The 14,315-nt window shown below is 41.9% G+C and overlaps 1 protein-coding gene across 1 annotated transcript; it reads right to left on the reverse strand.

The window, feature by feature from the left end:
* Positions 1 to 725: 725 nt before the first annotated feature.
* prop1 (PROP paired-like homeobox 1) lies at positions 726 to 10,510 on the reverse strand. Its single transcript, XM_028820357.2, has 2 exons — positions 10,180 to 10,510; positions 726 to 2,020 (listed from the first exon to the last, which is right to left on the reverse strand). Exons 1-2 carry the CDS (start codon positions 10,504 to 10,506, stop codon positions 1,628 to 1,630), a joined length of 720 nt encoding a protein of 239 aa, XP_028676190.1. The 5' UTR covers positions 10,507 to 10,510; the 3' UTR covers positions 726 to 1,627.
* Positions 10,511 to 14,315: the final 3,805 nt, after the last annotated feature.

Below are 14,315 nucleotides of genomic sequence, written 5' to 3' on the forward strand. Positions count from 1 at the left end.
GGCCATTACAAATCTCCATAGTGTACCATTCTATCCTTTTCACATTGTCAGTGGATTTGGCTTCACTTAACAACAGATTGACTACATACTAAACTTGGATTAATGGAAAGCCCATCATGGCTCGAGATAACATGATGGCACAGTGGTTTAGTGCTGCTGCCACAAAGTTTTAAGAAACTACGTTGGATTCCCCATAATTGATATGTAAATTGATGAACTTGTCCTATGATGGACTTTTCATCTTGGGTTATTTTCTTGTTTGTGTTTGATGCTGCTTGAATAGAATTAGTTTCCAATGAAATGGAAAAGCTCATCCAGAAAATTATGCATGTTTCATTGATGTACCTATGAGCTATCAGCGTAGGCAGCATAAGCAAATTAAGTGGCTTAACAGAGTTCTGTGGCCACCAGGGAACCCTCATCTACTCTGTCTGTTAGGGCAACTAGGGAAAATGGGGTAGTTAAAGTTGAAAAAATGATGACTAAACTTGTCAGTTGGTGAGAGTGCCACCAACTGCTCTTCAATTACTGTATTACTCCCATGGGGAATCCCCCCAAAGTTTGATTGTGCTCCTTACTCCTAAGGGGAACCCTCCTCCTGCTCTTTGATCCAAGAGGGGCAAATGCTGTCTTTGGAACACTCACGATCTTCAATCATGCTGATTACTCCTCTTAAATGAGTCAAACAAGTAACCGCTGTATATTGGCATCTTGAGCCCCTCCTTTTTCCAACTGGCGCCCCTGCCTTTATGAGAATGTCCTCCAACCTTTATTTAACATAGGACCTCAACAAGTATAGAAGCAACACTGGCTATCATTGTTATAAATCAACATGTCCCAGTAGCCTAGTTCTGCATTTTCATTTGTAACCACTTCAGAGAGATTTGCAAAAGTTTTGTTTTGTCTGGGTTTCAAAAAGAAGAATACTGGGAGAAGGAAGTTGTCTTGTTCAGGCTCATGCTGTTCAAAGAGTTTTCAAGCATTAAAGCAATTGCAATGTCAGGTTAGGGATGTTCACCTCTTGATTATTATAATGAGGTCATGATGATCTGGTGTTATGGGACGTAATTCAGATGGGGATGGTGACCAGGTCTAGCTTTATATTTTATCTTTTGTTTCAAAGTTTATGTTGGTGTTGATCATTATATACAGCATATTTGGCACTAGATTATAGAGTTCAAAATAATGTAAAGGAGTCCATCAGAAGGATGGGATAATGTCCGGTTGAGTCTCGGCTCCATTCATTCAGACAGAGTGTGCTGCAGTTGGTACTAAGCAGGACCACATCAAGTCCTCTCTGTTGGCCACTCAGACATGTAAGGCTTCTGTTCAGAAGAGGGCCACATTGTGAAGCATTCATTGGTCACACACCTGTGTCAGCATCTTTTGGTGTCTTTCCTAATTGCCCTCCTATAATGCATTTCCTCCCTGTAACACTTGTATGAACCAAAATGCTCTTTTTGGTTAAACGGCAACTGTTGCTTGTTACAAATCCCTTTTTCAATAAAGCGCCTAACTGACCAAGCAGAATGGCATCATCATGGAAATGTATCTTAATCCTTTTCTAGTCAATACTCAAGTTTCTGCCAAATATGGCAGGTTCAGTGTGTCCACAACCCATTACCTATTAATTCCAATGGGATGAGTGATCTAGCCCTGGCATAGGAGCTAAAGGCAACATAGACGAATGGAGTCCAGGAGTCGGGCTGCTGATGGCACGTAGTGGACCATACCATTCGTCATGCTGCCGAGTAGCAGGCTGGGCACCAGGAAGATGGCCATGTCCGCCAGGGCAGCTGAACTGGCCAACTGGGGAAGTGCTGCTGTATCCAGTACTCATTGAGGAGAAGTGTGGGATGTGGCTGATGCTGTGAGGGTACTGGTACTGGTACTGGCGGGCTGTGGTACTGACTGGGCACATCCCAGCCATGAGACTGCTACAGGCTGAAATCACGGTGGGAGGCTTCTGCGTGGCTCTCTCATGTTTTCGATGTTTGGCCCGCCTGTTTTGAAACCAAACCTTAAACAAAAAAGAAAAAAATATTAGAAACCCAGTTTTAAGCAAATAACAGCCAAGCTCCTCAGTGGTCGCCAACTTAATTGCCCTTTAGACAGCCAACGTATTGCCAAGATAAGGAGAGCAGTGATAAATGGAAAAGAATGAAGTGTGAATGCAATATTCAATTTCTACATGCCAAGAACAACAGAGATTTTTTAGTCCTAGCAATTCCACCTCTTCAGTATATCTTTAAGTGAATCAGAATCAGAAAATGTTATTACCGTATATACTCAAGTATAAGCCAACCCAAATATAAGCCGAGGTGCCTAATTTTACCTACAAAAACTAGAAAAACTTATTGACTCGAGTATAAGCCTAAGGTGGGAAATGCAGCAGCTACTGGTAAGTTTAAATAATCAAAATAAATATCAATAAAATTACCATACATTAATTTAAATATTTAAAAACAAGCTGGGTGCATTCTTTAACTGCCTTCTCTGCCTTATGCAGCCAGCCCTCTCTCTCGCACGATGCACGTGTGTGTGTCTCTCTCTCTTGGCAGCGTGCGTGTGTGTCTCTCTCGCGCGAAGCAAGTGTGTGTGTGTGTGTCTCTCATGCGAAGCACGTGTGTATGTGTCTCTCGGTGCATGCATGTGTGTGTGTGTCTCTCGCGCGAAGCACGTGTGTGTGTGTGTGTCTCTCGGCGCATGTATGTGTGTGTGTGTGTGTGTCTCTCGCGCGGTGCGTGTGTGTGTGTGTCTCTCTCTCTCTCGGCAGTGCGAATGTGTGTCTCTCTCGCACATGTGTGTGTGTCTGTCTCTCGCGCTCTTGCTTGCTCGCAGCAGGACCTGACTCGAATATAAGCCAAGGGTGACGTTTTTCAGCACATTTTGGGTGTTGTAAAACTCGGCTTATATTCGAGTATATACGGTAATCCCAAAGGAAATTACTTGGGTTACAATTATTTCTGGGCGGCACGGTGGCGCAGTGGTAGCACTGCTGCATCGCAGTAAGGAGACCCGGGTTTGCTTCCCGGGTCCTCCCTGCGTGGAGTTTGCATGTTCTCCCCGTGTCTACGTGGGTTTCCTCCGGGTGCTCCGGTTTCCTCCCACAGTCCAAAGACATGCAGGTCAGGTTGATTGGCGTTTCTAAATTGGCCCTAGTGTGTGCTTGGTGTGTGTGTCCAGCGGTGGGTTGGTGCCCTGCCCAAGATTGGCTCCAGCAGACCCCCGTGACCCTGTGTTCGGATTCAGCAGGTTGGAAAATGGATGGATGGATGGACAATTATTTCTTTTGTGTTACCATCATGATGGTTGTTTTTAATTTCTGATGTCTTTATTTCATTCTGATTTCTTATTGTGTTCCCAGTGACTTCTCATGTCACCACTTTGTATTTTTTCTTTGTTCTCTACCATTTTCTGTAAGTAGAATCATTGGCAATATGATTTTGTGGCTCTGCTGTGTAGATGTATCCAGTGAGCGGCATCAGTACAATTGAGACAGAAGTAAAAACTACGATTGACCAAACAATGGAAAGACTTTTGTGAGATATTAGTGTTAGAACAACAATAAACAAACATAAATTCAGTTAGGAAAAGGATGATCTGTTTTGACTCATGTTTCATTTGTGATTCTTAAAGTTAATTTTGTCCTAGTAATGTGTCAAAAGATTTCTGTTTATAGACTGTGAAGACAGCACTATTACAGTGCATCTGTAAAGTATTCACAGCGCATCACTTTTTCCACATTTTGTTATGTTACAGCCTTATTCCAAAATGGATTAAATTCATTTTTTCCTCAGAATTCTACACACAACACCCCATAATGACAACGTGAAAAAAGTTTACTTGAGGTTTTTGCAAATTTATTAAAAATAAAAAATTGAGAAAGCACATGTACATAAGTATTCACAGCCTTTACCATGAAGCTCAAAATTGAGCTCAGGTGCATCCTGTTTCCCCTGATCAGCCTTGAGATGTTTCTGCAGCTTTATTGGAGTCCACCTGTGGTAAATTCAGTTGATTGGACAGGATTTGGAAAGGCACACATCTGTCTATATAAGGTCCCACAGTTGACAGTTCATGTCAGAGCACAAACCAAGCATGAAGTCAAAGGAATTGTCTGTAGACCTCCGAGACAGGATTGTCTCGAGGCACAAAGCTGGGGAAGGTTACAGAAAAATTTATGCTGCTTTCAAGGTCCCAGTGAGCACAGTGGCCTCCATCATCTGTAAGTGGAAGAAGTTCGAAACCACCAGGACTCTTCCTAGAGCTGTCCGGCCATCTAAACTGAGCGATCGGTGGAGAAGGGCCTTAGTCAGGGAGGTGACCAAGAACCCGATGGTCACTCTGTCAGAGCTCCAGAGGTCCTCTGTGGAGAGAGGAGAACCTTCCAGAAGGACAACCATCTCTGCAGCAATCCACCAATCAGGCCTGTATGGTAGAGTGGCCAGACAGAAGCCACTCCTTAGTAAAAGGCACATGGCAGCCAGCCTGGAGTTTGCCAAAAGGCACCTGAAGGACTCTCAGACCATGAGAAAGAAAATTCTCTGGTCTGATGAGACAAAGATTGAACTCTTTGGTGTGAATGCCAGGCATCACGTTTGGAGGAAACCAGGCACCGCTCATCACCAGGCCAATACCATCCCTACAGTGAAGCATGGTGGCGGCAGCATCATATTATGGGGATGTTTTTCAGTGGCAGGAACTGGGAGACTAGTCAGGATAAAGGGAAAGATGACTGCAGCAATGTACAGAGACATCCTGGATGAAAACCTACTCCAGAGAGCTCTTGACCTCAGACTGGGGCGATGGTTCATCTTTCAGCAGGACAACGACCCTACGCACACAGCCAAGATATCAAAGGTGTGGCTTCAGGACAACTCTGTGAATGTCCTTGAGTGGCCACGCAGAGCCCAGACTTGAATCCGATTGAACATCTCTGGAGAGATCTTAAAATGGCTGTGCACCGACACTTCCCATCCAACCTGATGGAGCTTGAGAGGTGCTGCAAAGAGGAATGGGCGAAACTGGCCAAGAATAGGTGTGCCAAGCTTGTGGCATCATATATTTAAGCACTTTGAGCTACTTTTTTGTATGAAAATGTGCTATATAAAATAATGTTGTTGTTGTTGTTGTTATTCAAAAATACTTGAGGCTGTAATTGCTGCCAAAGGGGCATCGACAAAGTATTGAGCAAAGGCTGTGAATACTTATGTACATGGGATTTCTCAGTTTTTTTATTTTTAATAAATTTGCAAAAATCTCAAACAACTTTTTTCACATTGTCATTATGGGGTGTTGTGTGTAGAATTCTGAGGAAAAAAATGAATTTAATCCTTTTTGGAATAAGGCTGTAACATAACAAAATGTGGAAAAAGTGATGCGCTGTGAATACTTTCTGGATGCACTGTATGTAAGAAACATAAGAAATCTGACAAACGAGAGGAGACCATTTAGTCCATCAAGCCCGTTTGTTTAGCAAATAGCTAAACTGTCCAAATATCTCATCTAGATTCTTCTTACTGGTTGTCAAGGTTTAACTCCATGTCTTGGTAGTTTTTTTTTTCCAGATTTCCACAACTTTTTGCTCAAAGAAGTGCTTCCTGGCTTCAGTTCTATATGCACTTCCCCTTAATTTCTATTGATGAAGTACGTGATTCACCTTTAAGCTGAAAGAATTATGCTGGATTTACTTTATCAATGCCTTTGAGGACTTTAAATACCTGCATTAGGTCCCCACACAGTCTCCTGACAGATACCACTGTAAAGAGGTAATCAATATTATTCACTTCACCTGTTGTAGCTGATCAGTGTATGATATCATACTCCAGAGACTATTTAAGGATGGATTTTGATTAAGAACAGAGCATCTTCAAAATGACAGGTCTTGTGGGGTGTTCCCAGTATGCAGTGGTTAGTACCTATCAAAAGTGGTCCAAGGAAGGACACATGGTGAACCAGCAACAGGGTCATGGACTCCCAAGACTCACTGATATGTGTGAGGAGCAAAGACTAGCCCATCTGGTAAATCCCACAGAAGAGCTAATGAAGCACAAATTGATGAAAGGCTTAACGCTGACTATGACAGAACATACATTGCATTGTACATCCAGTGCATTGCAGCTTGCTGCATAGCTGCAGACCTGTCAAAGTGCCCATGCTGACCCCAGTCCACTGCCAAAAGTGCCTACAAAGGATATGTAAGGGTCAGAACTGGACCATGGAGCAATGGAAGAAGGTGGCCTGGCCTGATGAATCACATTTTCTTTTAGATCATGTGGACGACGAGGTGCAAGTGTGTTGTTTACCTGGGTAAAAGGTGGCAGCAGAATGCACTATGGGAAGAGAGCAAGCCAGTAAAAACCATGTGATGCTTTGGGCAATGTTGTGCTGGAAAACCTTGTGTCCTGGCCTTAATGTGGATATTAGAGATTGTCGCAGACCATATGCACTCCTTCATAACAATAGTATTCCCTGATAGCAGGAAAATGTGCCCTAGCACACTGCAAAATTTTTCAGGAATGGTTTGTGGAATATAACAAAGATTTTAAGGTGTTGACTTGGCCTCTAAATTCCCCACAACTCAGTCTTTGGGATGTGCTGGAAGAACAAGTCCAATCCATAGAAGCACTTCCTGACAACTTACAGGACTTAAAGGATCTGCTCCCCCCCCCAGAAGGGGGACCTACACAATATTAGGGTGGTGGGTTTAATGTTGTTGCTAATTGGTGTTATTTCACTAACTGAGACTTCACGTTACCTCATTGCCGGAAACAATTGCTGCCATTGAATGAAACACAAAGTAGTGGTAATGACCTTAGATCTTCAAATGAGTGTCTGCTTATAATTTCAAGAGCTGATCTCAAAAGAAGTGGTGAGGCAGCCTTCTGCTGTTATGCACCTAAAATCTGGAATAGCTTACCAATAGAAATTCACCGGGCTAATATGGTGGAGTACTTTACAAAAAACTGCTAAAAATTCATTATTTTAACATGGCTTTCTCATAGCTTCATTTTAGTTTAACCCTGATATTCTGTATATGCATTTAATTATCATTAACATTTATGGTGGCTCAGAAATCCATACTAACCCCTACTTTCTCTGCTGTTCTTTTTCCGTTTTTCTGTGGTGGCGATCTGTGCTACCACCACCTAATCAAAGCACCGTGCTGCCCCTACATTGATGGATTGAAGGCCAGAGGTCCACATGACCATCATCATCTAATTCTTTCATGTGAACCCTGAATACAATGAGGACTGATTGAGATCATTTACGATAGGTAGAATGCCTAGAGGGGTCTGGGCGGTCTTGTGGCCGCAGAACCCCTGCTGGTTTTATTTTTTTCTTCAGCCATCTGGAGTTTTTTTTTTGTTTGTTTTTTTCTGTCCTCCTTGGCTTTCGGAAATTACTTTTATTCTACGTTAATTAGTATTGCCTAATTTTATTTTTATATTTTGTCCTTTTTCTCTTTCTTCATCCTGTAAAGCACTCTAAGCTACATCATTTGTATGAAAATGTGCCATATAAATAAATATTGTTATTGTAATGATGATCAAAACATGATACAAAGCATAATAACTATAGTGATAAAATACTTTTATAACAACAAAACAGAAATCAAAGTAACAAAATAAGCAAAATAACACTACTGTATTATACCCTCAATGGGATCAATAAGGTAAGTTAGATTTTAACAGGTGGCCAATCATTTTACTCAGCTGGTGAATTCTAAAGGGATAACCTTAACAGTTATAATGAGTTAAATCCTTTGGTGGGATTAATGGGTGTATTGGTGGACCCACCTATGGCTGGGGGGATACTAGTCCATCAGAGACAAACTCACACACATTGACACTCCTCTCTAAATCCCAGCACAAAGTGACTTATCAATCTAAATTGAACGTCTTAGGAATGTGGATGTTTTGTTTCAGACGAAATGTGCTACCTGAATTATGTTTATTTTCATATCTTTTGTCATTTTTGTTAATTCTGCTGTATTATTTTTTAATGTTTTTGTTATTTTTATGTAAATTTAGTTTTTTACTTATTTATATTTATGTATTGTGTGGTTTCCTGTGTTCCTTACATTTTGTGGGTGAGGTCACCGCTGATGTCACAGCTATAGGACCGCCCTCAGCCTATGTAATACAGTAGGAGGCCAGGGAATATCCGGTGGTAGTTCATTGTCATTCGGAGTGTTCTCATAGTTGGGAATGGCAATTTTATTTTTCTGTTTGATTTATTGCTTCCATTTTTGGCCTTCGGTTATTACATTTTATTGGGATATTACTTCTTCTAGGTTGCCTTTTTAGTCAAACCCTTTCTTGCCTTTTTGTCTCTGTTTTCCTTTTTTCCTTCTTTCTGGTAAATCCAAATAAATTCCATTGATTATACGGATTATGTGTAAGACTTGTCCTATCGAACCAGATGATCTTTTGCATTGGTAGTTGTTCATTCTCTTATTAATAAGTGCAAAAATAGAATAAACAGATCCACAAATCAGGCCCAAGTCTTTACTGACCTGTCTGGAGATTGGCCTCATCCCAGGCAGTCTGACACCAAACTTTACAGGTAGGCTTTGGACTATACAGGCCCAAAAGGGACTCTGGCTTCCAAGATTCAATATGCTTCATTAAATGTCCCAAAATATACACAATTACACATAAATACTCTTCAAGGGAGAAGATCTGTAAAACCTCTGGCTTTATAAGACATGTCCCACACCAAATCTTTATAACTGAAGAAATGTATTTGGACTTAAAAAAAGATCAAGAAAAAGAAAGAAGTTAAAAGGGGTTTGCTTAAAAAGGCGACACAGAGCAAACAAGCCTTAGTGTTAAGGTGGTCCTGCCTCTTCGGGCTCCACCCACAAAGTACAAAGGACACAGGAAACTATATGATGCATAGAAACAAAATAATAATTGCAATTTAATAATTAACCATAATTAATTTTAAAAACACATAAAAATAATAAATCAAAATTAACAAAAATAACAAAAAAATGAAAATGAACATAAGCTATGGAGTGCACCCTGGCTGAAACAAAACAATGCGATTAAACAGTGGAGCTCAGAGAAAACTCTCACAGACATGGGAATAACATTTAAATAGACACCAGATTCTCATTGTTAAAACTTAAGTGTTTGGAGCTAGAAAGCACACACATCTGCATCACTCACCTGGATGAGGTGGTAAAAATAATAAAAAAAGAAAAATAATGGGAAGAAGCTGAGGTTATGCGCTATGTTTTCAGCCCCTAAAGACAAGTAATGCTGCTAACAGCCACCACCACCTTTCTGTAATGATCACCATTCTGAGGTACTATACTATTACAGGGATATAAACCTGATAAAGTGTGCTCTGAGGTGGACTGGTATTCACCCATCCCAGAGTTGGTGCCCTGCCTCACAAAAAGCTGCTGTAATAAACCTGGGGGTATAAAGTCCAATGCCCTGCTGCGGCACTAACACCAGGAACCAGCTGGTTGTGTTTTTAGGTTTTAGCTTTGCATATGACCTCTTGATTAAATAACTCCCAATATGATAAGAAGCTGTTATGAGGAGACCACCTTTACCACTTAAAGTGGAGGTCAGGGAAGTATATTGGGTATGTCAACTAGTGTTTTGCCTGCGCTGGTGTAGGCCCAAATCCATGCTGAAGGATTTAGTAACACCTGAAATTATTTAGGCATCTCTACACTGAGGGAGTCACACAAGTACTTCCAGACATTTGTAAACTAACCTTAACATACTTGCAGCATCTTATCCATACATACTGTTACTCAGAGTTAACCTGAGAGCATGGATGTGTAACAAAGCTGGAGTACATAGAACAAGGAAAGAAATTGGAAAGGCATCAGGTTTGGAATGGTGTGTGGTGATAATGCTGTTTGCAGTGCCCTGCTGCCTTCATACAGAAAGACAAACTATTGAAAATTGAATCTTATTAATGCTTGTAGCATAAGATTTGGATAATTCTTATGTTTGCATATATTCTTTGAAAATCATAAAGTATCAATAAAATTATTACAAAATGAATGATGAGTAGAATTGTGGCAAAATGGACAGAAGTCCTCTCCCACAGCTCTCGGATATGAACTTGAATTTAGATTGGATATTTTCTTGGTTTGGGATAGCCACTAAAAAGACAACCTTACTAGTGATCCACACCATCCATTACCTGTATACGGGCCTCATTTAGCTTGGTAGTCTTAGCCAGCTCCTCTCGGCAGTAGATATCAGGATAATGGTTCTTGAGGAAAGCTGCCTCCAGGTGTTCCAGCTGTTCTTGACTGAAAGTGGTGCGATGACGCCTCCGAGCCGGTGTCGGGAAATGAGTAGATTGACCAATAGAAGGCAAGGCAGAGCTGCTCCCAGGTGGCATGGAGAACTTCTTGTAGGGACTACCAACCTCTACAACAAAGAAGAAGTGGCAGGGAGAAGATATGTTCATCAGCAGCAATATGTCCAACGTGTGCCAGTCAAATGCACAGCCGGCTGTCCCCATGACTATCCACCCAACACAATAAATGAGTATTGTGACGACTTTATGTATTTGACTCTTATCAAAGTAGAACGTGTTTGTTGACTTTTATCCTGGGATGGTCCCATTTCAAATTTTTCCTTTTCTCCTTCTAATTGTGAATATTGGAAGCTGTTCAATATGTCATTAATATTAAAAAAACATTTCTTATAAAAGTAAGAGGGAAATTATTTTTTAAAAATATCTACTGCCAGTGTTAAGCATTTTTTGCTTGTGCATCGTATATACGTGTACAAAATACTGAGAGCTTCACTGAATAGTGAAGATTTTGTTTCCTGAATACTTTTGGATGTATCTTATTTATTTTGGACTGCTGATCATAAAATTCTTTAAATGTTCCCATCACTTACTGTTTTACTGTATTACAATCACCTATTTTACAATCACAATGTTTACAGTCCTGGAAAAAGTTCTTACTTTAGGTGATGTAGTGCTTCTGCAACCATAAGCTATGATTAAAGGATGAAAAGATAATAATAATAATAATAATAATTACTAGGGGGCTCTGCACCCTGCTCACTTCGCTCGCCCATCCCCCGGGTTTGGTTTACTTGATATACAATTTAAAGAGATTGTTATTTTCATGGGAATTGTTACATATGCATTATTTACACTTTTACTTTAAAACTTTTGTAAAAACAATACCGTACAGTAATCCCTCGCTATATCGTGCTTCGCCTTTCGCGGCTTCACTCCATCGCGGATTTTATATGTAAGCATATTTAAATATATTACGCGGACTTTTTGCTGGTTCGCGGATTTTTGCGGACAATGGGTCTTTTAATTTCTGGTACATGCTTCCTCAGTTGGTTTGCCCAGTTGATTTCATACAAGAGACGCTATTGGCGGATGGCTGAGAAGAAACCCAACTTACTTTTCTCTCTCTCTCTCTTGCGCTGACTTTCTCTGATCCTGATGTAGGGGGATTGAGCAGGGGGGCTGTTCACACACCTAGACGATACGGACGCTCGTCTAAAAATGCTGAAAGATTATCTTCACGTTGCTACCTTCTGTGCAGCTGCTTCCTGAAGCGACATGCTGCACGGTGCTTCACATACTTAAAAGCTTGAAGGGCACGTATTGATTCTTGATTGAAAAACAAACTCTGTCTCTCTCTCTCTCTCTCTCCCTGCTCCTGAAGGAGGGGGTGTGAGCTGCCGCCTTCCACAGCTTTGTGCCGCGGTGCTTCGCATACTTAAAAGCCAAACAGCCCTATTGATTTGTTTGCTTTTCTCTATCTCTCTGACAGGATCTGCTCCTGACGCGCACTCCTTTGAAGAGGAAGATATGTTTGCATTCTTTTAATTGTGAGACGGAACTGTCATCCCTGTCTTGTCATGGAGCACAGTTTAAACTTTTGAAAAAGAGACAAATGTTTGTTTGCAGTGTTTGAATAACGTTCCTGTCTCTCTACAACATCCTGTGTTTCTGCGCAAATCTGTGACCCACGCATGACAATATAAAAATAACCATATAAACATATGGTTTCTACTTCGCGGATTTTCTTATTTCGCGGGTGGCTCTGGAACGCAACCCCCGCAATGGAGGAGGGATTACTGTACTTGTCTTTTATTTCTGGCCCTGGGCATGGTTAAATCTCTTTCTCACAGGACATATAACGCTGCTCGTTTTGTGAAGGGGGGGCGGCTGAACGTACGCTAAGGAGAAGCAGTTGGATCATCTGCTGGCTTGTTGCTGCTACTGGCGAGCTGCGTGTTCTGTTTGTCACGCTGCACGTCGATCATTTTAAAAGCCTGTACAGCAGCTGTCCTTTTGCCACTTCGCATCTCTGCCGCTCGCATTGTGAGAGGGGGTGGGGGATTGGCTGAACGCATGCTAAGGAGTAGCAGTCGGATCATCTGCTGGCAAGCTGCGCGTTGTGCTTGTTGCTTGTCATTGTTTTAAGAGCTGGGAGCACATGAAGCATGTCTGCCAAAAGCATTCTAACAACTGCTACGTTAGATGTCCGTAAACTTGTTTTAAATGTTGTCTCACTGCCTTGTCTCGCGTGACGTTAAAGTGTCTCTCGCGGGACGTCAAATTGTCTTCCAAGAAGATCCGAGAAGATCACGTCTCGTCTCCCTAGTAAAAGTTTTTAGCGAAGGCTAAAGAAAAGGCGTATGATGAGTTGAATGAGAGGTAGGACACTAAGGAGGGAGAAAAGGACCTGTACCGATTGGCTAGACAGAGGGACCAAGCTGGGAAAGATGTGCAGCAGGCTAGGGTGATAAAGGATAAAGATGGAAATGTACTCACAAGCGAGGAGAGTGTGTTGAGCAAATGGAAAGAGTACTTTGAGAGGCTGATGAATGAAGAGAACGAGAGAGAGAAGAGGTTGGCTGATGTGGAGATAGTGAATCAGGAAGTGCAACGGATTAGCAAGGAGGAAGTAAGGACAGCTATGAAGAGGATGAAGAATGGAAAAGCCGTTGGTCCAGATGACATATCTATGGAAGCATGGAGGTGTTTAAGAGAGATGGCAGTGGAGTTTTTAACCAGATTGTTTAATGGAATCTAGGAAAGTGAGAGGATGCCTGAGGAGTGGAGAAGAAGTGTACTGGTACCAATATTTAAGAATAAGGGGGATGTGCAGGACTGCAGTAACTACAGGGGGATAAAATTGATGAGCCACAGCATGAAGTTATGGGAAAGAGTAGTGGAAGCTAGGTTAAGAAGTGAGGTGATGATTAGTGAGCAGCAGTATGGTTTCATGACAAGAAAGAGCACCACAGATGTGATGTTTGCTCTGAAGATGTTGATGGAGAGGTTTAGAGAAGGCCAGAAGGAGTTGCATTGCGTCTTTGTGGACCTGGAGAAAGCATATGACAGGGTGACTCGAGAGGAGCTGTGGTATTGTATGAGGAAGTCGGGAGTGGCAGAGAAGTATGTAAGAGTTGTACAGGATATGTACGAGGGAAGTGTGGCAGTGGTGAGGTCTGCGGTAGGAGTGACAGATGCATTCAAGTTGGAGGTGGGATTACATCAGGGATCGGCTCTGAGCCCTTTATTATTTGCAATGGTGATGGGACAGGTTGACAGACAAGATTAGACAGGTGTCCCCATGGACTATAATGTTTGCTGATGACATTGTGATCTGTAGCGATAGTAGGGAGCAGGTTGAGGAGACCCTGGAGAGGTGGAGATATGCTCTAGAGAGGAGAGGAATGAAGGTCAGTAGGAACAAGACAGAATACATGTGTGTAAATGAGAGAGAGGTCAGTGGAATGGTGAGGATGCAAGGAGTAGAGTTGGCAAAGGTGGGTGAGTTTAAATACTTGGGATCAACAGTACAAAGTAATGAGGATTGTGGAAGAGAAGTGAAGAAGAGAATGCAGGCAGGGTGGAATGGGTGGAGAAGAGTGTCAGGAGTAATTTGTGACAGACGGTTATCAGCGTGTGTGAAAGGGAAGGTCTAAAGGATGGTAGTGAGACCAGCTATGTTATATGGGCTGTAGACGGTGGCACTGACCAGAAAGCAGAAGACACAGCTGGAGGTAGCAGAGTTAAAGATGCTATTTGCATTAGGTGTGATGAGGATGGATAGGATTAGAAATTATTACATTAGAGGGTCAGCTCAAGTTGGAAGGTTGGGAAACAAAGTCAGAGAGGTGAGCTCGCGTTGGTTTGGACATGTGCAGAGGAGAGATGCTGGGTATATTGGGAGAAAGATGGTAAGGATAGAGCTGCCAGGGAAGAGGAAAAGAGGAAGGCCTAAGCGAAGGTTTATGGATGTGGTGAGAGAGGACATGCAGGTGATGGGTGTAACAGAGCAA

This window comes from Erpetoichthys calabaricus, chromosome 15 (assembly GCF_900747795.2).
Source record: "Erpetoichthys calabaricus chromosome 15, fErpCal1.3, whole genome shotgun sequence".
Lineage (NCBI taxonomy): Eukaryota > Metazoa > Chordata > Cladistia > Polypteriformes > Polypteridae > Erpetoichthys > Erpetoichthys calabaricus.

Coding starts and splice junctions, on each gene's coding strand:
- prop1 (XM_028820357.2), bottom strand. CDS start 10,506: ATGGGGACAGCCGGCTGTGCATTTGACTGGCACACGTTGGACATATTG. Junction 2,021..10,179: donor TAAATGAGGCCCGTATACAG/GTAATGGATGGT, acceptor TTTTTGTTTAAG/GTTTGGTTTCAAAACAGGCG.